General features: G+C 38.6%; 1 protein-coding gene across 1 annotated transcript in view; it reads left to right on the forward strand.

Moving 5' to 3' along the window:
* Positions 1–24,339, forward strand: part of LOC135198996 (type-2 ice-structuring protein-like) — a 45,885-nt gene extending 21,546 nt beyond the window's left edge. Inside the window, exons 6-8 of the mRNA XM_064226910.1 lie at positions 10,355–10,513; positions 12,313–12,406; positions 24,231–24,339. Coding sequence (XP_064082980.1) covers positions 10,355–10,513; positions 12,313–12,406; positions 24,231–24,339 — 362 coding nt within the window. The remainder of the gene's footprint in view (positions 1–10,354; positions 10,514–12,312; positions 12,407–24,230) is intronic.
* Positions 24,340–25,146: the final 807 nt, after the last annotated feature.

A 25,146-nucleotide genomic window follows, 5' to 3' on the forward strand; every position in this document is an offset into this window, starting at 1 on the left:
CCAAGCTTCCTCACTTATATATATATATATATATATATATATATATATATATATATATATATATATATATATGTGTGTGTGTGTGTGTGTGTGTGTGTGAGTGTATATGTATATATTATATATATATTATATATATATATATATATATATATATATATATATATATATATATAAACATAGGCTTTGTGGTCCCTGTGAGATAAGGATAGGTGTTTGGAGGAGTGCATAAGTTTACCTGCCGGGTCATCATTATGCCCATATCTGTAGTAAACTACAGATATGGGCATATCTGTAGTTTACTATGCTCAGTCTCTGGGGCATTGTGCTTAAGTGACCTTTGCCTCTGTTACTAGTATCTTATAAAAAACCTTCAAAAAGTATGTCAGATGGGACGAATGGTATTACTGGCCTTTTCTTGGACAATGGCTATGTCCCAGCTTGGTGACATGTGGGATTCAAGCTTCTCTAAAGACTGATTGGGAGTCTCCTTTTTTTTATAATATTGATGGAGTAATGCTACCAAGTGACCTAAGACAGTTAGGAGAGCCATTAAGTACTAAAATATCCAACAGCTTTCTGTATATAGCAATAAACTACTATGAGATTCACAGCTGGTGTCCCGGTGTTTTTCTGGAATAAAATTTTATCAACGTACCTGACAAAGATGACACTTTGTCACAGGGTATCTTACATCCCTACCTAATTTTTTATTGTAGTCTGTATTACGAAAATTGCATAATTCTGGTGATTATAAGAGTAACACCGACTTCATGTAGACATTGCCAGCAATCTCAGAGGTATAATGACGTAACTTATGACGTCATTAACTTGCCTCCTCCTCGATGGATAATTGGCTATTCGTGAAAAAGTCTCAACCTCTAGGTCTCTGGCAACAATGAAATACAACCAATAATCCTTGTTTACACTCTGTAGTAGTGGTAGTAGTAGCAGTAGTAGCCTTGGATAGCCGAGTGTACTCCTTACCCAAAAAAGGGCCCTATTTATTCATTTACCTGTTCAAGCTTACGTACGTAGGGTTTGCCACGGGCCTCCTCACTTCTAAATAATTGTGCAAGTTGAAACACAAAAAATGTCCTTCAACCACGGGGACAGTGACTTATCATAGCCGCCATTCTTGAAGCCTTGGCAAGATACGAATATTCATTCAGAATTTTAGAGACAGCTGTTTGTCGGCATCACCTTGTGGGAGGAGTCGGTACTACATCATATGTTTACGTCACGTATATCTTTGAACTTATACATTAGTGTTCTGCCACTGGCTTCGGCTGTTTTGCTTTACTCTTATGAATATACTTTTTTCTGATATAAGTGATAAAGAATGCTGCCGAAAATTAAGTAGGGATGTGAAGTAAACTATGGCTAAGTAATATCTTTGTCAAATGCACGGAAAAAAGTTATTCTGGAAAAACACCGGGATTGCAAAGGCTCTAAATATCATAGTACATACATACTATTGTGGACTTTATTTTTCCATTTTAGATCATGAGCACCAGAACCCATTAGGATTATTCAGCCCCCTAATGAAACTGGATATATAAATTATTATTATTATGATTAATTGTGAATGACAACAGTGTTCGAATATGAACGTAAAAAATGAAAAATAATGATAGATTGAAAAAATAAAATGATCGAAACCTTATATTTGAAAACATATACTTTATAAAATAAAAATGACTAAAATCTTTACTAAAAACATTGAAATTATATCTCATTATAATAACCAGATTCTTTCAGACAACCCATAAGGTTATCTACCTCAACACAATCATTTAAAATTTATAAAATAGTCTTCCCAGTTATTATGTACTTTACCCTAAGGCGATTAAAGTAGGGCAGTTCACCAGCGTGCTCGACGGAAAGCTGACCTATCGCAGTGAGCACAATCTGGGAGAAGTTGGTATGGCCAATCCTAAACCGTGTTTGGATGATCTCAAACCTTCTGATGCGATTTAAACCCAACTCCAAAAATCAATACTTTTTCTAATATTTGTGATGCATATCGAAATGTGGGACCTTAATAGTTAAGCATCCTTTGCTTCACTATCAACCAGTTTGTTCCCTTCTATACCAGTGTACACAGGAACCCAACAAAACTTAACTGGTTTGTGGTGAACAGAAAGAAAAAAAAAAAAACCATTCCTGGGCCTTTTGAATGAAGGGATGGGTAGGGTCAAACTTCTTCAGGGCTTCTAAAGCATTCCTTGAGTCACTATATATTATTGTGGATTTAAATTTCTTATCAGATGCAAGATTTAAAGCATCAACTATGGCTGTTGCCTCAGCAGTGAATATGGATGAGGAGTCTAGTAACTTTTTTATATATGATTCCCCTTCACATACCACTGCACAGCCCACTCCATCTTCTGATTTCGATCCATCAGTATAGATTTTCCTGCCACTTATATGCATCTCATCATGCTCTAAGAACTTGTTTCTGACTTCTTCCGGACGACCTGTCTTCTCTGGTAGACATTATTGGTGCCTCACACTAAGGGACCTGGGGCAACCCGAACAAGATGTAAGATAACGTCAACCCCCTAACTGACCGCCCACCAGCGGTAAACTGGGATTTTAAAAACCAAGAGAATTGATTGATTTATTAAAGATTATCTGGCGTCAAATTGCTAATGGTTATTGACGCCACTACAATGGAATATATAAAGCATATTTAACAAAGGAAAATCCCCATGATAAAAAGAAATTAATAATCGTAAAACCTATAAACTTACAAAATTAATAGTAAAAACTGAATTTTATTTAAAATGCCAATGGCATTAATAAAATTAAACAGGGCACTTTCAGTAAAATCTGCCCCTAAAATCTTGGTAAGGGAAAAACCATCTTCAGTTCCCCTGCAACGTGGAGGAAAGTACCTCTCTCTCTCATCTGAAAGACTGGGGCACTCAACTATCAGGTGTCTGACTGTCAATGGTACCAAGCAGTCGTTACAATAAGGCTGATAATCCCCAATCATCAGAAAGCCATGTGTCATTTTTGTATGGCCTATTCTAAGACGACTGAGTATTACTTCCCTTTGCCTAGTCATTGATGAATACTTCCAAGGAAAGATGGTGGTAGCTATTTCTTCCATTTTTTGGTTTTCTAGCTCCCATGCAAATTTCCAGGAATCAAGGAACGCTGATTTAATGACCGGATACATATCATTTGTAGGGAGTGCACACCCAGCTATATTACTTTGGTTGACAGCTGTTTTGGCAAGTGAGTCTGCTACTTCGTTTCCTGCCACACCGACATGTGCAACCAACAGAAAGATACTTTCCTACCCCTAATCTTAAGCAACTGAAGCCACACTAAAATTTCAATAACGATAGGATGGAGTGAATTAAAATGACCAATAACTTGGAGGACACTCAGTGAATCGCAACATATAACAAATTGTTCTCCAGAATGACAAGTTATCTCTTTAAGGCCAGTTAGGTTTGCATAACACTCTGCTGTGAAAATGGATGCCTGATCTGGTAGCCTTCCACTCTTATTAAAACTGGGAAATACAACTCCATAGCCAACGCCTGCGTCAGACTTGGATCCATCTGTAAAAACTATGGCTGAACCATCATGGTCCGCCAAATGTTCTAAAAAGGAGATACGCAGCATCTCAGCACTCATTTCTTCCAAGCTACCAGTGAAGAACCTGCAGTGCTCCACAGAAGGAAGCTTCCAAGGGGCCACAACTGAATACTTAAATGGCCAGACTTTGACCTTTGGAATAGAGCAATCTTCTAAAATTTTTAAAACTCTGTATCCAAAAGGTTTTTGATAACGCGGATTATGTTCATAAAGGCTAAAATATTTATCATTAAAACTGCTTTGCAAGTTAATGAGTCCGGAATCCTCTGGATTCTATGCCAGTATCGAACAAGTGATATCTGACGACATGAATCCAGAGGCAGTTCCCCTGAATCTACCAAAAAGCTTGGGATTGGAGACGATTTAAAGGCACCACTCGCAATCCTTCTTCCTGCATTATGTACCGAATCTAAAATATTTAGTTTTGATTTCGAGGCTGAAGAGTATACCTCACAACCATACGCTAATTTTGATGCCACTATGGCTTTGTAGAGGATCATTAGGTGATTCCTATCTGCTCCCCATGATGTATGGTAGAGCACTCTTAAAACATTCAGAGCTTTCATACACCTGACTTTCAGATCTTTTAGGTACCCAAGCCATTCTTTTGTTTTTTCCCAAAAAACGTGTCTCTTCCTTACATGATATCCTCTGATCATGTATGTAGAGGTCAGGATCAGGGTGTATACCTTTAATGCGGCAGAAATGTACAGCAACAGTTTTTGATGTAGAGAACTTAAAACCCCTTTTTTCAGCCCATTTAACAATTTTGTTAATAGCCAGCTGCATTTTTCTCTCAGCCATTGCCATTCGTGAGGCTGCAAACGATAGAGAGAGGTCATCAACAAATAAGGAAAACATTATATCTTTAGGAATCACAGAGGCAATGCCGTTAAGGCACAAAGCAAACAGTGTCACACTAAGGACACTTACCTGTGGAACTCCTTCTTCTTGGCTGTAAAGAGATGAAAATTAGTTTCCAACTTTAACCTTGAACCTTCGATTTTTTTAGGAAAGCTTGGATGAATAATGGTAATTCTCCTCGGAATTCATAATTATTGAGTGTCTTCAAAATACCTTATCTCCAGGTTGTATCATAAGCTTTCTCCAGGTCAAAGAAAAGTGATACATGATGTTTTCTGGAGATGAAAGCCTCACATATTGAATTTTCTAGACGCACTAAGATGTCAGTACAAGAACGCATTTGACGAAAGTCACATTGGGCTGGAGTTATAAGGCCCTTCTTTTCTAAGATCCATATAAGTCGCACATTGACCATTTTTTCCATCAACTTACATATGCACGATGTTAGAGCAATAGGATGATAACTAGACGGAGTAGTACCATCCTTCTGTGGCTTCAAAAAAGCCAGTAATATAGCTATGTTCCACAAAGCTGGAAATGCATTTGTTTTTCCATATTTTATTAATGGTACTGAGCAAAAACTTTTGTGTTCCGTGTGGCAAATTTTTTATCATTGAATAGGTTATGTCATCTGCACCAGGAGCAGATTCATTACATGATGACAAGGCAGATAAAAATTCCTGAAAGGTAAATGGCTGGTTATATGATTCACTTCGCATGGACGTAAAGTCGAGAATTTTATTTTCCTTTTGGATACGTTCTTAATAGTAAGGTGAGTTTGGTTTTTTAGATGAAACATTGGCAAAATGGTCAGCAAAAACCTCACTAACATCCTCTGGATTGGCAACCATGTTTCCATTTACTAATAACACTGGTGGAGGTGTTGTTACATATTTGCCACTAATTTTTCTTATTTTATTCCAGACTTCAGGTAAAGGGGGTTTCCAATTAATTTTTGAGACAAAATCTGCCCATGACTGACGTTTGGCTTGTTTTACTTGGTATCGAAATCTGGCTCGTGCTTTCTTAAATAAGATTAAATAATAGGAACATTTATTTCTGAAATAGTGTGTAAAAGCTGCTCGCATTGCTTTACGAGCTATTTGACATTGAAGGTTCCACCAAGGAACTGGCTTTCTTTTAAATTTTCCAGTTGTACGAGGAATTGTCTTCTGGGCAGCATCAATAATTAGTTTACAAAGGAAATTCAGGGCATCTTCCAGGGACTGAAAATCCTCAACATCCATTTCTAAGAAAGTTAGGGTTTTGAATAATGCCCAATTGGCTTTATCCAGAATCCAACACGGTGATCTTGGTGTAGCAGTTTCACCTACTACATTAATAAAGATTGGAAAATGATCACCTCCTGATTTTTCACTCATTGCATTCCAAGAAAAGTCAAGATAACAGTCAGGACTGCATACTGATAAATCTATCACAGAAAAGGTCCCAGTTTGAATATGAAAATGTGTTGGTTCTCCAGAATTAAGGATTGCAAGCTCTTGGTCTTCAATAAAATTATAAATATTGTTTTCTCTAGGATTGGAGATTACATCACCCCACAGGGGGTGTCTTCCATTAAAATCACCAACAATAAGAAAAGGCCTTGGAAGCTGATTTATTAATCCCTCTAATTCTCGAGTCAGATTATGATATGTTCTATTTGGAGGTAAATTCAGTGAACATATGGTATATTTCTTTTTCAGGAAAATCTGAACAGCAACTACATGTAAGTCTGTTTGCAGTGGATATTTTTTGTGAGCTGTATCTCGCCTAATTAAATTAGCACTTCCACCATGAATCCCTACTTGCTCATCATAATCAGAATGATAAAAAAGGTATTCTTTAGGACATATGATTTTTTGTCCAAGCATAGTCTATTGCAGGGCAATGCATATTGGTAAGTTTTCTTTGATTAAAATTTGTAGAGATTCATATTTGGCTTGCATCCCCTGACAGTTCCACTGTAAAATTGAAAGCCTGCGATCCATTACTATTGATAATTAATTATTATCTTTTACACATTTTAACCTTGGGATATTGCTCTGGATAACGACGGATTTCTGAGAGGAAAGTTCATTACTTTCATTTTCACTTTTATCTTTTCTTTTTTCTGATGTTCTCTCTCTTTTCCTGTGATCTGATTTGGGCCGAGTTCCATTGGATGTAGTCAACTGTATTCCTTTAGGTATCTGCTGCACATGATTTAAGAACCTGTGGTTTTGGTTACTAGAGTGATGTGCTATTTTGATTATTTAAAGAACATTCCGCTTTAGGTATATCATCACCATGCTCCTCTCCACGTGGCGTTGTCTCAGCATGGTTCGACTTTGTGACTGCTGCGGATGGTTGCTGTTGCACAGTATGAGTAGCTGGCACTTGTACACTGGACTGTGGCTTCTTAAATATTGTTGAAAATGTAACTCCTGGTCTTATTTGAAGTTCTAGTACTTTCTTTCTAGCGTCTTTAAACGAAATCTTTTCCATAACTTTAATTGTTTGCACCTCCTTCTCCAAAATAAATTTCACGCAACTTTTTGAGGATGCAGGATGATTTTCTCCACAATTAATACAAGACGGTGGTTCGTTGCATGGTCCATGTGCTTCTTTGCCACCATTACAACATAAAGCAGGTTGTTCATTTATTTTCTTTCTACATTTCTGGATCAAATGACCAAACATCTGGCAGTGGTAACATCTTAAAGGTGATGGTATGTATGGCTTGACTTTGAAGTTCAGCCAGCCTGCCTTGATAGCATTAAGTAATTTAAAGGTATTAAAAGTGAGGATTAGCATTGCCAATGGAACAATCTAATCCCCCACCTCCTTTCTCATTCTGACCACCTTTGCCACATTCTGTTCCTCTAATTCCTGCTGAATTTTTTCAGTGCCTAATAATAGCAGTTCGGGAGCATATATAACTCCTCGACTTTGGTTATGAATAGGATGAGGGAAACACATAACTTTTCGACCTACTAAGGTATTCATCTTGAGTAATTTTTCACTTTGTTCAGAAGAGGAGACTTCGACTAATAGGGTCCCATCATCTTGTGGACGAATTTTTGGTACACAGTTACATACATTATTAATTTCTCTGCATGCTTTAAATACACTGATATTCTGCAATACATCATCTTTGAGCCTAAGAACTACAAACTTATTGTATGAAACTAATCCATACATACCGGGAAGAATCTCCATTTTTCCTTTCTTATTACTTTGAATATTCAAGTTCCTTGAATTCAGTTTTGCATTTTTCTTTTTTCCAAAACAGCAGAAGAAAAAGATTCCATCGTAACGATGTTCGAACCTGAATTATCCATTGCCAAGTCCATTTCCATGCCAGGGTCAGATGATAAAAGAGGGGGGTTGGTCATACATACGAAAAGATATATTTCGTCCGGGTAATCCCCATCCCCACCATGGAGCCACAATTAGAGGACGGGGTCATTCCTTTGACAAAGGCCGCCCTAGGGGTATTACCTGGATATACACCTCACCCTCAGTGCTAAGGTGTCATGATGTCCGTCGAGATCACAACCCGGCACCAAAGGCAGGGTTTGACATGAAACTTTCCCCTCGCTCGACCACGTTGGGTACTCGAGTTCTACAGGTGAGGTGGCGTGCCGTCCATCCTCGCCTTCCATCAAAGCCAAAGCACAAGTCAAATCATATTCAGAAACAAACCAAAAGTCATTAACATAAAATCCACACCTACATAGGAGGAGGAGGTAGAAAAATAGAAATAATTTACAGCAAGAGGAAAAGGTTGACTAATTGTGTTTGACCAACAGCTGGGTCCCAAGGACCGGTGAGAAACCATCCCCATCAGGCATCAGGGCCCAGCTGCTGGTCCCTAAGCCCCCTACCCATGCCAAGGGGCAGCATCTAGGGCAAACCAACAGAAAACCAGATACTTTAGGGCGATCACGAAAACCAGGTTGCGGTCAATAGTTCAACCTACAGACACCTTACTTTGTACTAACACCAACTGTAGAAATGACCACCACAGAAGGGATCTGAATGAATGCTGTTCGAACATAATCTCCGTTATACACTGCCGTCTTGCTGATCAACCGTCTCCACTTGTGGTGAAGGTGTGTACCAAAGGTTGGTGGTCTGTCTGCACCACAGATTATCGTCCTTCTAGCATGCAGCAGATGCTCTGTGGACTGCCAGTAACTCTCAGTCGAATGTTGAGTACTTTTGTTCGGCTGGTGATAAACTTCTTGCTGAAGAATGCCAACAGGTGATGAACTGTGTCTTGTTCGAGTAATGCACTCATTGCTGTGCTACTCACGATATAGTAATGACAAGGTAGTCCCGCTCTAGAGATGAATTTGGGACTCATTTGCGCATGTGATTTTGTGATGTCACACAAACCGGTCGAAGCGACTATTTACTGATGTAAATAGGAATAATTGCCTTTTTTTGCATTTTGAAAACCAATTTAATAAATATCCCTCCATAGATTTAAGCGGTGAATATGATTTTGAACTTATGAAATATTGCAGTTCATGTGGATATCGACACTGGAGAAATTGAATAGGCAAAATGTTGCACAAATAAGTTTTTTTGTGTGAAACTTTTAGAGAGTGATGGGATCCTGGAGACAGGTCATAGGATTTTTATCATGGATTTTTCAAACCTCCCGTCTTAACCTGTTTTGTATTTGGGACCATGTTGTGAATTATTTCAAGTTGATTTCCTTTTGTACGTTGTCCGTTAGGGCAACTCCGCCTTTCAGTTCATTTAGTTTGTTAAATTAACATAGTTTAATTTTGTGATAAAATTGGGGTTCACAATTTTATCACAAAATTAAGCTCTGCAAAGCTAACAAAACACATCAACTGAAAGGCGGACTCATGCCAACTGACAACTCACAAAAGGAAATCAACTTCAAAACAATTGATAACGAGGTTTCAAATGCACACACGGCCAAGACAGGGAAATTTTTAAAAAATGTGAAAAAAATCCCATGACCTCAGTCTCCACGATACTGTCAGTCTCTAAGTGTTTCACACAAAAATCTCATTTGCGCAACATTTCGCCTATTTGATTTCTCCAATATCAATATTCACATGAACTACAATATTTCATATATGTCCAAAATCGCACTCATCGCTTAAATCTACGGAGGGATATCTATTACATCACATTTCAGAGTGCAAAAAAGGCAATTATCCCTATGTTTCCATCAGTAAATTGTCACTTCAACTGGTTTAAGTGATGTCACACATTATGGTCGGTTCCATAACAATACACCAGACCTGCGAGTGCTACTACCTGTTGTTTCTATATCATGGTGTTACTCACGTCTGTCATTAGGGTGAGGGACCTATGGGGCAAAGGGAAGATTACTGTGGCAGTGGCTAGGATGGAGGCTTTATTTTGTTATTTTTGCATGATCAGCTGCTGTTTTGCTGTGTCCACCAGGATGTTGTGGGTTTTAGGAAGTCTGCTCCTACAAGTGCAATCATTATGTCTGCTGTGATGAACGCCCAGTTGTACTACTTCTGGCCAAATGACAAATTCATGGTCGACGTCCCATATATTTTCAGCGTTGCTCCGCTGGCAATGGACACCTTTCTGAGTCTCTAAGTGAGATAACCACAGTTACCATAGACAAAGGGATAACTATAACTTCTCTAGCAATGGAGACAATTCCTACCACTCCTTCATCAGTGGGGACAAATACCACTCTAGAGGGGTAGTGGATTAATTTAGTCTATTGCCTGCAACTTCACCAGTCTGATATCAATAATCCGAATTTGAAAATGTCATTAATTTGAGAGATTTTTGTGAAATATTCGAACTAAAAATGTTTAATGAAGCTATTTTATGGAGGAATTTTATCTTACATTCTTCCTCCAAATAGGACCCATAGTATGCCGCAGTAGCTGGATAGTAAACGGAGCTTCTTGCTACCTCTTCAGCAATGTAACTGCGAACTGGGACACAGCCAAGCAAAACTGCATCGACATGAAGAGTAATTTGACAGTGATCACTAGTGATGACGAATACAATTTTCTTTTAGGTCAGTATTTATTCTTGTTTTTCAGTGGTAAAATCAATCCTTGTTTGTCAGTGGTAAAATCAAAGAAGTGCTGAAGGCAAAAGCTGAGTGACATTCAGAGTCCGTTTTGGTTCCAACGGAAACTCACGAAAGGTACTACAGCCGTGGACGAGATATTCTGAGTTTTTAACTGGGGAACTGTCTAATGAAAAGTGATTCAAGTATTGGCACTTAATGGTCATTCAGAGCTCTGCCTACTATTTTAAAATCTTTGTAATTGACATTATATTTAATTTTTTTTTTTTTTGCATGGTCCCTTATACATGAAAATTCTGGATTTGCTAATTTTATACCTGTTCTAGCTTCCACCACGATGAGAGTTTAATCTCACCTTCAGTAGCCTACGAGTAGAGCCTAAGTACTTCCCCAGGTCGTATCTGGGGAAATTGAACAAATAAATGTCTACCGAAGTCATCTAAGGGTGCCATTGAATTGAAATTAATAAACCAGCAAGCCTATGACAATTAACTCTTTATTCAAATATAAAGAGTGTCTTCACCCTTTGATGATCTCGGGAGTCATTTATTTAATAAATTATTCAATCAACTGACCCAGATGTGACCTGGGGAAGTACGTGGGCTCCACTCGTAGGCTGCTGAAGGTGAGGTTAGACTCGCATTGTGGCATAAGCAACCGAACAGGTATAAAATTAGAAAATCCATATTTTTCACGAATAAGGAACCGCGCAAAAAAATGTAAATAAAATATCAATTACAATGATTTAAAAAAAATAGGCAGAGCTCCGAATGACCGTCAACTTTCAATACTTGAATCACTTTCCATGAAAAAGCTATTCAGTTCCCCAGTTGAATACTCAGAACATCTCGTCAACAGCGCTGTAGTAATTCTCGTGAGTTTCCGTTGGAACCAAAACGGACCCTGAATGTCACTCAGCTTTTGCCTTCAGCTACTTGGTAAACTTTGATCCTTTTAACACCTTTTGCTTTAATACTTTTATGTAAATACCTTTACTTGTTTTTTTACCCTAATATATTCTTAACTTTTATTCTCTAATTTATAGCCTCGAAAATGGGACTGCTCTCTCTCTCATGTCACTCCTCGTCTCCTCCCCCCACCCCCTTTTTCTCTCACTCCTCTCTCGACATACCGTCTGCTCACACATATCTCGCCTTTGAAGCGCGTTCTTCTCTCTCTATCTCTCTCTCTCTCATATATATATATATATCCATATATACTATATATATATATATATATATATAAATATATATATATATACACAAACACATTTATGTGTTTGTATATATGAAACTTGATGTCTCGTGCCCAATAAAGTTTTTCTGGATCCACTAGTGACTGTAACTTTCGGAAAATTTTGCAAAAGGTATAAAATCATGGCTTGAATAATTATATTTTGTACCAGTGCCTATCCAAGCTGTTAAGATTGAATATATATGGATTCCTAAACTACATATATATGTATATATATATATACATATATATATATATATATATATTATATATATATATATATATATATATATATATATATATAAATATATATATATGTGTGTGTGTGTGTGTGCGCGCGCGCGCGACCGTAACGTAGGATTTTTTATGCTCTCACTGAAAAAATGAAAACTTTTCTTAATTCTCGCTTGATTTACCTAAACATATTTTGGCAGTGATTTCAGTTAACGGCTCATGACTATCATTGGGGCAGTAGAAATTTAAATATTTAGGCCATAGATTGGATTGCATAATACACAAAAAAAGGATATGCCATTTTTTTATTTCTTTAGAAAAGGTTGTGGTTCGTGCTTGGATTGGGATGTACTCCCCATATTTCAACAAGACATTTTTGTGGATTGACGGCACTACTCCAACTATAGACAAGTAAGTGTTAAAGGAAGTTTCTATCAAGATTTCCATATCTCTTAGATTCTCATTACAATTGATTCTGCATGGTTATTTTCACTAATGCTCATTATTGACTGACATTTTGATGAAATAGTAGATATACAGTAGCCCCTCCAAATGGGTATGAATGTGCTCAAAGTGTGGACACAAGAATTGTGACTAGGCAAGCATAGGCTAAGCTACCTCTGGGCTCTCCAATGAAAATTTAAACTCAATAAGTTATGGAAAAAAACTATGGAGAAAGAATTCTTCATAAAAACACAAAATACAAATTAATAATGATAGCAAGAAAACTGCTGCCATTCAAGAGGAAATTACACAGCAGCTTAGCCAACCAAACCTATTTATTCATGACCAAGTAGCTATCATCACACACAAGACATCCACAGGTGTTGTACAGCATGTAATCTATGTATAATGAGTGTTGTGTATGCACAGGTGTATTAGAAAATGTAGACTAAATGACCAGGTTACAATTAATTTTGATAGATAAATCACATGTAAGTTTGATGCTGAAGAATTCATGTTCGCTATATTCCTGCTTTTATTTTTTATTTTTTTTATTGATACTATTTTCTATGTACTATATGATGTACTGGGAACACAGTTATGTTATCTATCTATTGTCTGTATTGCATTATACAAAGTGTGCAATTTAATCTAAACTGTCGGTGAAAAACAGTAATCATACAATAAGAAGCCACACAGCAAAATTTAAAGGATTATACTATATAGCAGTTCTCTCTCTCTCTCTCTCTCTCTCTCTCTCTCTCTCTCCTCTCTCTCTCTCTCGTACATCTATCCATGTTACCCTATGAAAAGCAATAATAACGCTTATTACATTAGACATTTCACTGTACATACTTAAAAGCAAGTATCCTTTGCAGCTGGTGGTAATAAGTAGGAGACATTATAATCCTCTTTGCCTGTAGGTGACCTTATGTCAGTTCTCATAGGTTTAGGAAAAGGCTCATCCTTAGGCTAAGTGAGAAAAATGCTCATCTTTAGGCTAAGTGAGAAAAAGGCTCATCTTTAGGCTAAGTGAGAATTCTTACTTTGGCATGACACATGAATTGGGCAAGGGAGGTGGCTTGGAATAATGGCAGCAACTGTATTAGGATGTGACTCCAGAGCAGAGAATGAGGCAACTGGATGACCTGGTGGCGATGGACTTATACAGGCAATGGGCCGGGGGTTGGGGAGTGGCAACACAGAAGAAATCCTCAAGCCTACTTTGAAAAAAGGATTGCTGCTATTAAAGCTCGAAGATGTTTCTCCTTGTTTTACAAAGGGGACCCAACAAAGGGAACAACTAACCATTCTCTATCATAACTGGGATAATTTGAAAACCTAATCTGAATGTCAAGAATGTCTTAGACCCTGCTGAACCTGCTGAACCATCATCATCGTCATCACGATCAGCATCTTCACAACCAGCAGCAACAGCAGCAGCAGTGACCTTCTCTTCATACATGGTCTGATGCCCAGGATCACTGGTCTTCATCCATCCATTCATGGTAGTAGTTCTCCTGAATGTCCTCTCTGATTTAGCTGTTGTATTGCTGGAAGATGGCAACCTCAAACCTTGGGAAATCGATAGTGCCTCCTCTCCTGCATACAGTTTGCATCAAATATATTTCAAGGTAAGAAAGACATCATTCCCAGCAGGAACTCAGTTGTGGATTGTTGAATTTAGGGAGTAATTCTAAATATTCTGCAGAGGCCATCCCTCAAGAATATTCACGTCAAGCTCCATCTTCTCCTCCTCTTCCTAGAACACCACGAAAACTTCATCCAGGAACTTCTGCCAATGGTGTTTCTTTGCTGCCACAATAATACCCTGGTCCATTGATTGACTTATTGAGCAAAAAATGTTCTAATACAGCTGCAGTCAACAACCAAATCGTGTCCAATATGACACACGAGCGTGCTATCGAGAAGCAGGAGAACCTTCACCTGATCTCAAGGAATGAGAAACTCCTGCATTTGGTAATCGAAAGCTTCCTGGTAGAATTGGCCATTAAACCAATCGGTAATAATATTAGTTATGTATTAAGCCTTTATAAAATGGTAAAATATTAGACAAAACCTATACATGGATGCCTCATGAGTCCAACTACTTCAGGTTTTAGCTTGTGAATCCCCAAGGCATACCTATGCACAGCGCATAGGAGACAAACAGGTTTTTACCAGGTACTGTTTTTTCTTGTTCATTGCCAAGTTATACATAGTAAGCCTATAGCAGTAAAATAACAGTTTTGTCAATGTTGATTTGAGATTCAATAAGTAACTGTTTGTCAATCATATGTATGAACTTCTTGTAATTTTCATCTAAAACTTTCCTGAAGTATCCAAGTCTTTCCCATAAGTCTTATAGTTGTTAAGTCCACACCAAAGTTTGAACAGAAAAGCCTAGAAAAACCAATTTTCAGAAGTTTAGAAATTAATATTGATGTACAGCCCCATAAACTTCTCAGCAGCCCATGAACCATGCAATTCCTGAACTTTCTTGTTAATACCACATTAAAACAGCCATTTACGATTCCTTATACCTTAGTTGGATCATGGTCTTACACTGAAGCCTTGTGCTTGCAGATGAGTTATACCTTGGTTAGATCATGGTCTTATATTGAAGCCCTTTGCTTGCAGATGAGTTATACCTTGGTTGGGAGGATATGGTCTTACATTGAAACCTCTTGCTTGCGGATGAGAAAAAATTATGAAATCAGGTATACAATACAGCACTGCAGAAAAGCCACTGTATGTGTATGGCCACATTTATGTGCAGTGTATTGTACAGTATATATTGTATATGATATTGCAATTCAGTAGGATGACCTATTACATACACCCCAACATTCTTTCATTTCTGGGACCAACAACTAAGGAAGTTAAAAAGTTCACTATATTCTTTTTATTCTACTTAATGCCAAAACCACTGAGCACTATAATATAAAGCATCCATAAGTAAGCCTTATATTATGCAACTAAAGGCTATACCCTATTTTCAGATCACTGTTATATACATGAAACTCCAGTGACACCCCTCTTTTAAAGGCAAAAACTAAAAATACAAAATCTGTATACTAATGTTTATGCTTTATGACTAATCTTTAAGTGATGCACTCTGTATTTTATCATACTTTACTGAGGAATGAAAGTTATCTCACAGAACTACACTCCAGCTAACTACAGGTAGTGGAAGCTGCTAAACAAAGCCCCATTGCCTTAAAGTATCTAATCTGATGTATTGTGACAGTACAACGCCGTGCATTTCTCACCATATAGTAACTCTAAACCAATATACAGTACAGTATGAAACTATGCAGTACGCTAAATAAAACTTGTAACAAGCAACTTTACATCAATATGCATATAATAATTTATGATGCTGTACATAGTCATTCTATCGTGTGATAATTTCTGGAATAGAAAAATCATTAAGAAGAGAGAGAGAGAGAGAGAGAGAGAGAGAGAGAGAGAGAGAGAGAGAGAGAGAGAGAGAGAGAGAGAGAGAGAGAGAGAGAGAGAGAGAGAGAAAAGAGTTGCACGCTGATAAAAAATAAGCCATACATTAACTTTTATAGCATTTTTCAAATATTTCTAACTTTGTAGCGTTACCGCATGTTGGACTTTTACACCAAAATACAAACAAACTTAAAAAAAAACCAATGCGCATTACTGTGCAACAGCTAACTGCAGCTGGTGGAAGTTTAAAATGATGATGGATTTCCTAGACTGGAGAACATTGACCCTCTGTTACAGTACACTGTGTGATGAAAACTGGCTGAAATGTCATACAGGGCAATTGGCCTGGGTATCAGTAACAGTTTTGCAATATTGTACTTTTGAAAATCCAACAATGTTCAGATGAGAGTTATCAACATATTACCCACATGACGGCCAGCTGTCAGTTACATAATAGCTGATCTTGACCAACATTTCTTGTCTTGACTAAATCTCCGAGACACTAACGTTAGTATAGTGCAGTCAGTCAGTGAGATGCACAATTTCCACACGGTTGTCTTCGTGACACCATACTGATCAATTACCTTTGCATTTTAAATCTGACTTTGTTATGGCGAACTACATTCACCCGATTGCACAGAGAAAGGTGCAGTCGGTGGCGCAGTGCAGATGGGGAGGGAATAATGGACGATCAAGGGATTACTGGAACTCTTCTTAGAGATTTTTGTTTATTACAATATGAAATACTAAATCCAGAATTCCTACATTTTAGTAGCAGTGTCTTATGCTAGTGTGTGTCAGAGAAAAATATGTAGAGAATGTGAAGAGATACGGGTAAAGAATGGAAGACTGTTGGTGTGTGTACCTGCAAATTCATTACTTGTGTTCAGCCAGAAAACTCTGAGAACCTAACACAATACACATACACAATAACCAATAGTTTCTACTGCTTCACTGCTCTAGCAAAATGAATAAGAGTCATTAAGCAAGTCTGAGTGACAGGCAAGACTTACTGATAGAAAAATATAAGGATGGGATTTCTGCAAGTACATATTATTATTCAAAATAGTTTAAGCAGACCCCTGAGCTGACTATTTCCTCTCATAAGATTAGCCAGAAGGATTAGGATGGAATAGCAGGCCTAGGCCATAAGTCTAGAACTGGGAACAAATAAGTCATTCGTGTGATGAATGAATGACAATGAAATTTAAAAGAAAAAACTATATAAGGTATATGCTTTTACAATGGAGCACAAACATACATTAAATACATTTACTCGTTTCCATACATATATAAAAACAATATTAAATAAAATCAAATAAAAACTATTAAAATTTATAAACAAATAAATATCTTAAAATGTGGACTGCCCATTAAGTGGATGCGTGTCAAACGAAGACGCGTCAGAATTACTTATGCTGTGGAAAATCTAAAGCGTACAGATGAGGTTCCAATTCAATCTATTTTTTAATCATGGTTTTAGCAATCGTTCGTTCTGCATGCTTTATGCGTGATGCTGTATAGAACAAAATCGTCCATATATAGTTTACTTTTAATCCCAACCGGTAGGTAGTATGTTATTGATTTCATTAACTGCTATGTAAACAGAGTACCACTATGGACACTTCCTTGAGGGACTCCATTTAAAGTAGGAAGGCTTTTGAAGCAAAAAAAATCATTATCTATTCTCACCTGAGGAAGATGTCCACGTATGTTTTTATTATGTAATTATTCTAATAATATTGCCTACCTCGACATAGTGTCGTATGCCTTTTGAATGTCAACAAAGACGGTTACTGTTGCTTGCTGTCTTTGAAATTAGATAGAGGTATCTAATTTAGACAGATTAAGCAGTGAACCAAATCGGGTAGGGCTCAATATTTTTTTTTTACGAATGCGCCGATGAGGTCGTGCAATTACCATTTTCTAATTTTCTTCGAGAACTTACATAGACAACTTGTTGAGGAGATTGGTCTATAATTACCCACATTACTAGGAGCTTTTCTAGGTTTGGTATAGGAATTATTTTCACATTTAGCCAGTCATTAGGAGACAAGTTTCGGACGAGCCATCAATGATCATAAACTTTTAATAAGTACGATTTTGGCAAAGGTGATTGGTGGCAAATCGTTTCAAAGCAAATATCACCATCTTCAGGAGCAGATATATTACAGTTCAAGAGAAATGTCGCAAAAAAGACGGATACCACATTTCAGCGACAAACCCTCCACAATGTCAGGTTGTAGCAGGATGGAAGAAGAAGGGCAGATGGCTGTCGAAGTGTCGTATCTGTGCATTTTTTTCTGTGCTAATGTAAGCTAGTGATGACCAGACTAAGCAGAAAAGAAGAGGGGAATTTGTAATCCTAAATTATTCGTCATTCATATTGAATCATATACAATATCCAAAGTATATGATTTACAAACAAGAGAGTCGTGTGAGGCGAATTCTCTTGATTTCGCAATAAATCCATATTGTGTCACGACTAACACCTGTCACCTTGAATATAAGATGAAATGCAACAATTGAACTCAATTTTTCTCTTGAAAATGAAGGAAGAAATGGCGTGATAAACTAGTCTCTAATCTGGCGTCACCAAGTTTACGTGTGGGCTAACTATTCCATGAGAGTCATTCTTCCTGGGGCACTACACAGTATATAAACTACAGGAAGTACGTGGCATGTTCTTCTCCTCGTTAAGCTGGTCATTCCTAGAACCCATTGTGTAGCTATGCTATAAGTGTTAACGTTATCTCTAAGCATCCGTACTGATATAGTGTTTCTTCTTGTTTTTTAAAGTAATTACATTGTTACTATGAGATTCAGGGCCTCTGTAACACGGTTTTTTCGCAATAACTTTTTATCTATGCATTTCATAAATATAACGCTTATTAAGAATACATATTATATCCAACACAAATTTTGAGTGTATTCTGCACTACGTAGGTTGAATAAATTTGGTACTTATGTAAAAGTGACCTTTTTTTGAAGACGGGCCAACTTACTCAGAGAAAAGGTTTCGAACGCACTCGTTACGTAACTTATGACAGCATTTCTTCCCTCTTTCTCGATGGATGATTGGCTACACGTAACGAAGGCTAAACCTCTGGCAACAATGACATACAAATTTAAATACAAGCAAAGCAGTACACCTTTATGAACTCTGGAACCTCTCCACTGATAATTGTCATAATGAACAAACCAACAAAATATGTTAATATATGCAAAAACACTTCGATTATTAGTCTAACTCCCAAAATAAGTTTCCTAAGAAATTACAGTCTACTTTATAGGTCACAATCAGATTGACAAGATGTAGAGAATAGTTGGTAATTATCAAAAACATAGTAGACAAGCTTGATTTGATAACTGCTATATCCAATGTCAAGCAATTTTTATTTATTGGCTATCTACCTATTTACTGAAAAAAATAGCCGGTACCGTATATTGGCTTTAAACTTCACCAATAATTATCGACAGAATGGTGACTTCATGAAGCTCCACCCACTTTCGCCTCGTTATAATTCAGGATAACACTGAAGGCTATCATGGGCATTGTTTGATTAGAAAATTTAACTTCTGGCTATAAAAATCTAATTCTCGAGTGAGTTGTAAAAAAGTGTCTAAATGATCATCAAGGATCCAGCAGTTGGCTAAACGTTTAATTCATGTATTATTATTGCTATACTGTTGCGCGGCACTACTGCTACAGTAGTATTACTACGCTAGCACTGATACCCCACCCACACATCTATGTATCGTTCCCCCATTCATAAAGTCCTTTGGGTTTCAGAGCCAATGGAATTTCTGCTCTGGTGGATGGGCGGGGCACATTTAGTCAAGAGGTGTTTGTTTACCTTGCTTATGTAATGAATGTTTTTCGACTCTTGGCTCGTAATCATTGGCCATGGCGTCGGCTAGATCATTTTTACTCTATAAAAATTAAAACTATCGGGTTTAGGTTATTGATAATGCTGACAAAATGTGTGGTTGTAAAATATACATATGTCAACTTTCAGCTACATCCGATGCTTTGACAAGGAGCAAAGTCCAAAAAACCGTGTTACAGAGACCCTGAATCTCATAGTAGTTGTCTTGGTAAAAGAATAGGAGGATGTTTGTGTAAAACTTTGTGAGATTATTAGAGTTATGATTTTGAAATGATACTTTATTAATGAACTACAGCAGTATTTATATGAATTGCTGGCCAATTCAAGGATGCCAGGAATACTTACCACAGTTAACTAACGGGACCAACCACGTACAATTATTTTATACTAGCCTTTATGGCTCCTATATAGATGGCGAAAATTCAGATGTGCTCTCTGTTGGCGCCACTGGTGCATTACTATGTGGATTGTGGTGAAAATTACGGAATTTGGCAACGTCATTGTCCTAAAGCTGGCAACGACCTGTCGCTTGCAGCATGAGAAATACAGGCCTTTAGATTGCTGGCACATTAACCCGCCTGAGAGTTGACCAGGGTGTTGCAGAGGGTGTCCCGCCCTTGAAAACTAGTCTGGAGGATTAATGTGGTCAGGCAAATATGCTGGTTTCAGGTGGTCGATTGCAACCCAACCTATTGTGCTGCAGATTTCGATGAGGGAAGTTTTCTGCTTGCAATCAAGGACCTGTTAGGGGCCAGTGCACGGTTGGGTGAAATGCGGATGAATAGCATCGGTTCTGATAAATACATGTGTTTGCCTTGTTAGATCCTTCGGGATAAAGGTATCTCATTTCGGCTTTTTAGGATGGCGGCCAAGGAGCGAATTTTTCCCGAGATGATAGGAGTCTGATGATGTTGGGTGAGGTGTATTATAGGTGAAGAATTCACCAGGTATTATGAGCAGATCGCCATATACCATCTCGACTGCTGACAGGTCAAGGCCTTCTTTATGTGTGGTTTAAAGGCTGAGGAGAATGACCCATTGAAGTTGCGAGTACCAGTTTCAGGAGTTGCAGCGAGACATGAGGGCTGCTTTCGGGGTGCGATGGAATCTATCAGTCATGCCATTGGACTCGAGATGGTAGGTGGTTGTGTGATGCAAATGGGTGCCGAGGAGGTGGTACAGGGACGTTCAGAGCTGCAACGTGAAGTAGTGCCTCTGTCAGAGGTGATGTGATCAGTTACGCTGAATCTGGAAACCCATGATGAGAGGAAAGCACTGGCACATGCTACTGCCGATGCATCTGTCATAGGGGCCACTTTGGGCCATCTAGTAGTCGACCATTGTGAGTAGGTAACAATGCCCTTCCGAGTACGGGAGGGGTCCTACAATGTTGATGTGGACATGGGCAAAACAGCATCCTGGTTGATAAAAGGAGCCTACACCTAAATTAGCATGATGCTAGCTTTTGGAGAGTTGGCAGACAGAACATTCATGGAGCTACTCCTTTGCGTCTTTTGATATGCCAGGCCAGATGAAGCGCTTCTTCAGGAGGGTGGCTATAGATCATCCTAAAGGGTGTGCCAGAAAGTGGACAATGTCTAAGATGTGACGTCTTATTGACTCCACATGGGATGTATGGAGGTGGGTGGCCAGTGCTATCACAGAGGATGGAGGCATAGCAGGACTATTGTTGTTGAGGGGGACGTCGTGTCACTGCAGTGATGTTAAAGAGGTTTTGCAGGTGTTGAGCTCCGGATCCTGCTGTTTGCTTGGTCCCAACAGCTGCTTGTAATCGAGGATGAGGTGTACTTCATCGATGGCGATTCTCGAGAGGGTGTCAGCAACGGGACTGTGTTTCCCAGGGACACGACGAAGGGGGCAGTTAAATTCAGTGATGGCTGACAAGTGGCGGCACTGAAGGCGTGAGCATTAGACTGGTGATTTATTGAATGCACCAGTGGCAAGTGGTTAGTTTGAAGGGTGAAAGGTGCGGCCTCCAAAAGAATGTTGGAAGTGTTTTGACAGTGAGATATGCCTCCAGGAGCTTGTGGTCAAACGTGGAGTAGTTTTTCTCGGTTTTGCCGAGTTTCCTGCTAAAAAAAGCCAGGGGTTGAGGATTACCATGGATGATCTGTTCCAAGCCAGCTCCTATGGTTACAATGCAGACAATCCATGGAAAGCAATAGAGGGATGACCTGACGCAAGGAATGAGAGGGCAGCGGCCTTGGTGAGGGCATTTCTGGCACCAGTGAAGGCAGCTTCTTGCTAGGTCCCCAGGTGAGATCTTTGGGATGGTCTCCCAAGATGGCGTCCATGAGTTGCTGAAAAGAGCTCCTGCATTGGGGAAGCCAAAGCAGGAGTAATTGAAGGTGAAGGTGCCAAAGGGTGTTGTGATGGCGGTCTTCAGGATATTTTCGGGATTCATGGGGACCTGGAAATAACCTTTAAGGAGGTCCAGCTTTGAGAACATTTTTGCGCCATGCAGGAAGGTGGTTTCGCCAGTGATAGTTGGGATGGAGTAGTGGTTAGCCTCGGTGATCACATTCGACTTTTGGTAGTCCCTGCATGGGTGAAGTGTGCCATCCTTTTTTGTTAATATGTGGAGGTGAGATGTTAAAAGGACTGTATGCCTTTTTACACACACACCCATCTGCTCCATTTCTGCTAAGGTTTTCTTTGTAGGGGTGAGTTTTTTGGGTGGTAGACATAAGAAACAGGAGTGTGCTGGAGTACCCGAGGTCTTAATATGTTGGAAAATACTGCGCATAGTAGGGATTTGATAAGATTGTCATAATTCTGGTTTGAAGATCTTTGGGTATTTGGCGAGCAGGTAGGCGAACTCATCTTTGGAATTGACGATGTGGAGGGCAAGTTCTGCGGGGGCTGCAGCTATGGGCTTGGTTGACAGATCGGTGGCATTGATGAGGAGCCTGTTGGTGACTTCCACAAGCAGTTGGTGGTGTGCCAGGAAATCCACCCTGAAGAGAGGTATTGAGATATCTGCAGCCAAAACCTGTCAGTGGTACTTTCTGCCACTGAGGTTAGGGCAAGATGCTTCTGATCAAAGGTAAGGATGGGTATAGACATTAACAGCTGTGAGTCAGACATCAGATGGCTGTGGGTGTTTGGTTGGTTGACTGGATACAGGCAGAAGGGAATGGCAAGCCCCTGTGTTGACCAAAAAGTGAGTACCTGTGGTGGAATAGAGGATAAAAAAAGACAGAGGGGCTGATAGAACACATAGGATTGGATGTGTCAGGAGTATGGTTAGATTTAGCTGGGAATCTGTCTGGCAGGGAAGTGGTAATCTGGCAGGGCAGCGAGAACGTAATCTGCCTTCGTCGATGATGACTGTACGCCCTTCATTCGGAGTGAGACTTTGGCACGATGGAACGTAGTGTAGGCGTCAGTCGGTGTGAAGGTTGGAAGTTGGGCAATAGTATCAGCAAGAGTGGCAGGAGGGGATGGTGATGTTTGTCGTTGGAAGAAGTCTTGGATATCTTTGTTGGGTGTCGGTTAGGCGGGATCACCACTTTAACAAGAGTTATTGAAGAAAAGAGCTATGATCTTGAAATGATACTTTATTAAATGAACTACAGCAGTATTTATAAGAATTGCTGGCCAATCAACGGCTAGGAGACTTACACAGTAACTAACAGACTAGTCATGTACAATTATTTGATATTATTGCCTTTATAGCTCCCATATAGATGAAAAACAGGTGTGCTCTCTGTTGACGCCAAGGATGCATTGCTATGTGCGACATATTGTCTGAAGCTGGCGACGAACTGTTGCTTGCAGCGTGAGAAACCCAGGTTTTAGGGAGTGCTGGCACAGTGGCACACAATTTACATCATTATATGATTGAGCTATTGCTATGGGGTACACTCAACATGAAAATCCGCTCTGCAACTGCAGCTGTAGCAATAATGATATAAAAACAGGGAACTGTAATGATTTGCAATATACACAAGATGAGAACACAAAAGATTAGCATTCAGTAGGTACTATGCACTTCATGTAAGCACATTTTGCACACAATGAGATAGTAGGGACAGACTTTATTGGTGAACTCTACATAAATCAACTGCCTTCATAAATCAATCCCATATGTATTCATTACTATAAATACATACGCCACATGGCTTGTCTTTCCATTATTATTAGCTGGAAAAGAGACAAAATTCCATTCATTGCTCATGATTGGGCACTAAGATTTTTTAATGAGAACTCCTTAACATTCTTGAATGGGCAAAGTACTTTCATTACTCTTGTTGTTACTGCCACTTACAGGACCAATCTAACAGGGAAAATTCAATCAGGGTTAAAAATACTGTTGTTCGAAAATATGGCTGTGCAGGTTTGGAATGGGGAATATCTCCAATTTAATTTTAAACTCACAAAATACCTATAAACCCACATATTTTCATAACGTTTTCCAGATGGGGGACGGATGAACCTAACAATGCTGGATATGGAGAATACTGTGCTGAAATTTATAAACCAATAAAAGGATGGAATGATGCATCATGCACGATTACTATAAGGTAAAAATTCTTGCATACAAATAAAATTCAATGTATACAATTAAAAGAGGTATAGAGAGTGGCAGGTAAGGAGAAATGTCATGAGAGAAACTAAGTTTTGAAAATGTCAGAAGTACATATAAAAGGTTATATATATATATATATATATATATATATAGATATATATATATATATATGTATATATATATATATCTATATATATATATATTATATATATATATATATTATATATATATGTGTGTGTGTGTGTGTGTGTGTGTGTGGTGTGTGTGTAACACTCCCAAACGTGTCTGATTGACGCCAGTCCTCCCTCAATCGTGTCCATCCATCACCTTACGCCCAAACGTGTCCAATTCACGCTAGCCTGTTTTCACGTCATAATACGCCCAAATGTGTATCTTTTAATAACTAACGCCCAAACGTTTCCGTCTCAGAATCTAGCAAGACAATGACTGTTATATTAATTCAATACACTGCCCCTAAAAATGCCCACTTGTCTAGTAATTTACAATAAATGTGTTTTTTTAATTCAATGCCCGTAAAAATGGTGGCGGGTACCTGCGTCTCATTGAAGCTTCTTTGAATTGGGCCTCAGAAATCACAAAAAAGGCTTTTGTTGGGGTTCTTGTTACTCTATTCTTTTTTGTGTTTGGATCCTTGTTTCTTTTTGAATGCATGTTTTACAGTTCATTTCATTTTTTTTTTCCTTTTTTTATCATGTCTTTAGTTCCGTCTGTACATTATTGGGCAACAAAGTTCCAATTTCAGACAGTTGGTTTTCATACATTGATAGGAATTCAATGGTCACCAC

Source organism: Macrobrachium nipponense, chromosome 25, assembly GCF_015104395.2.
Source record: "Macrobrachium nipponense isolate FS-2020 chromosome 25, ASM1510439v2, whole genome shotgun sequence".
Classification (NCBI taxonomy): Eukaryota; Metazoa; Arthropoda; class Malacostraca; order Decapoda; family Palaemonidae; genus Macrobrachium; species Macrobrachium nipponense.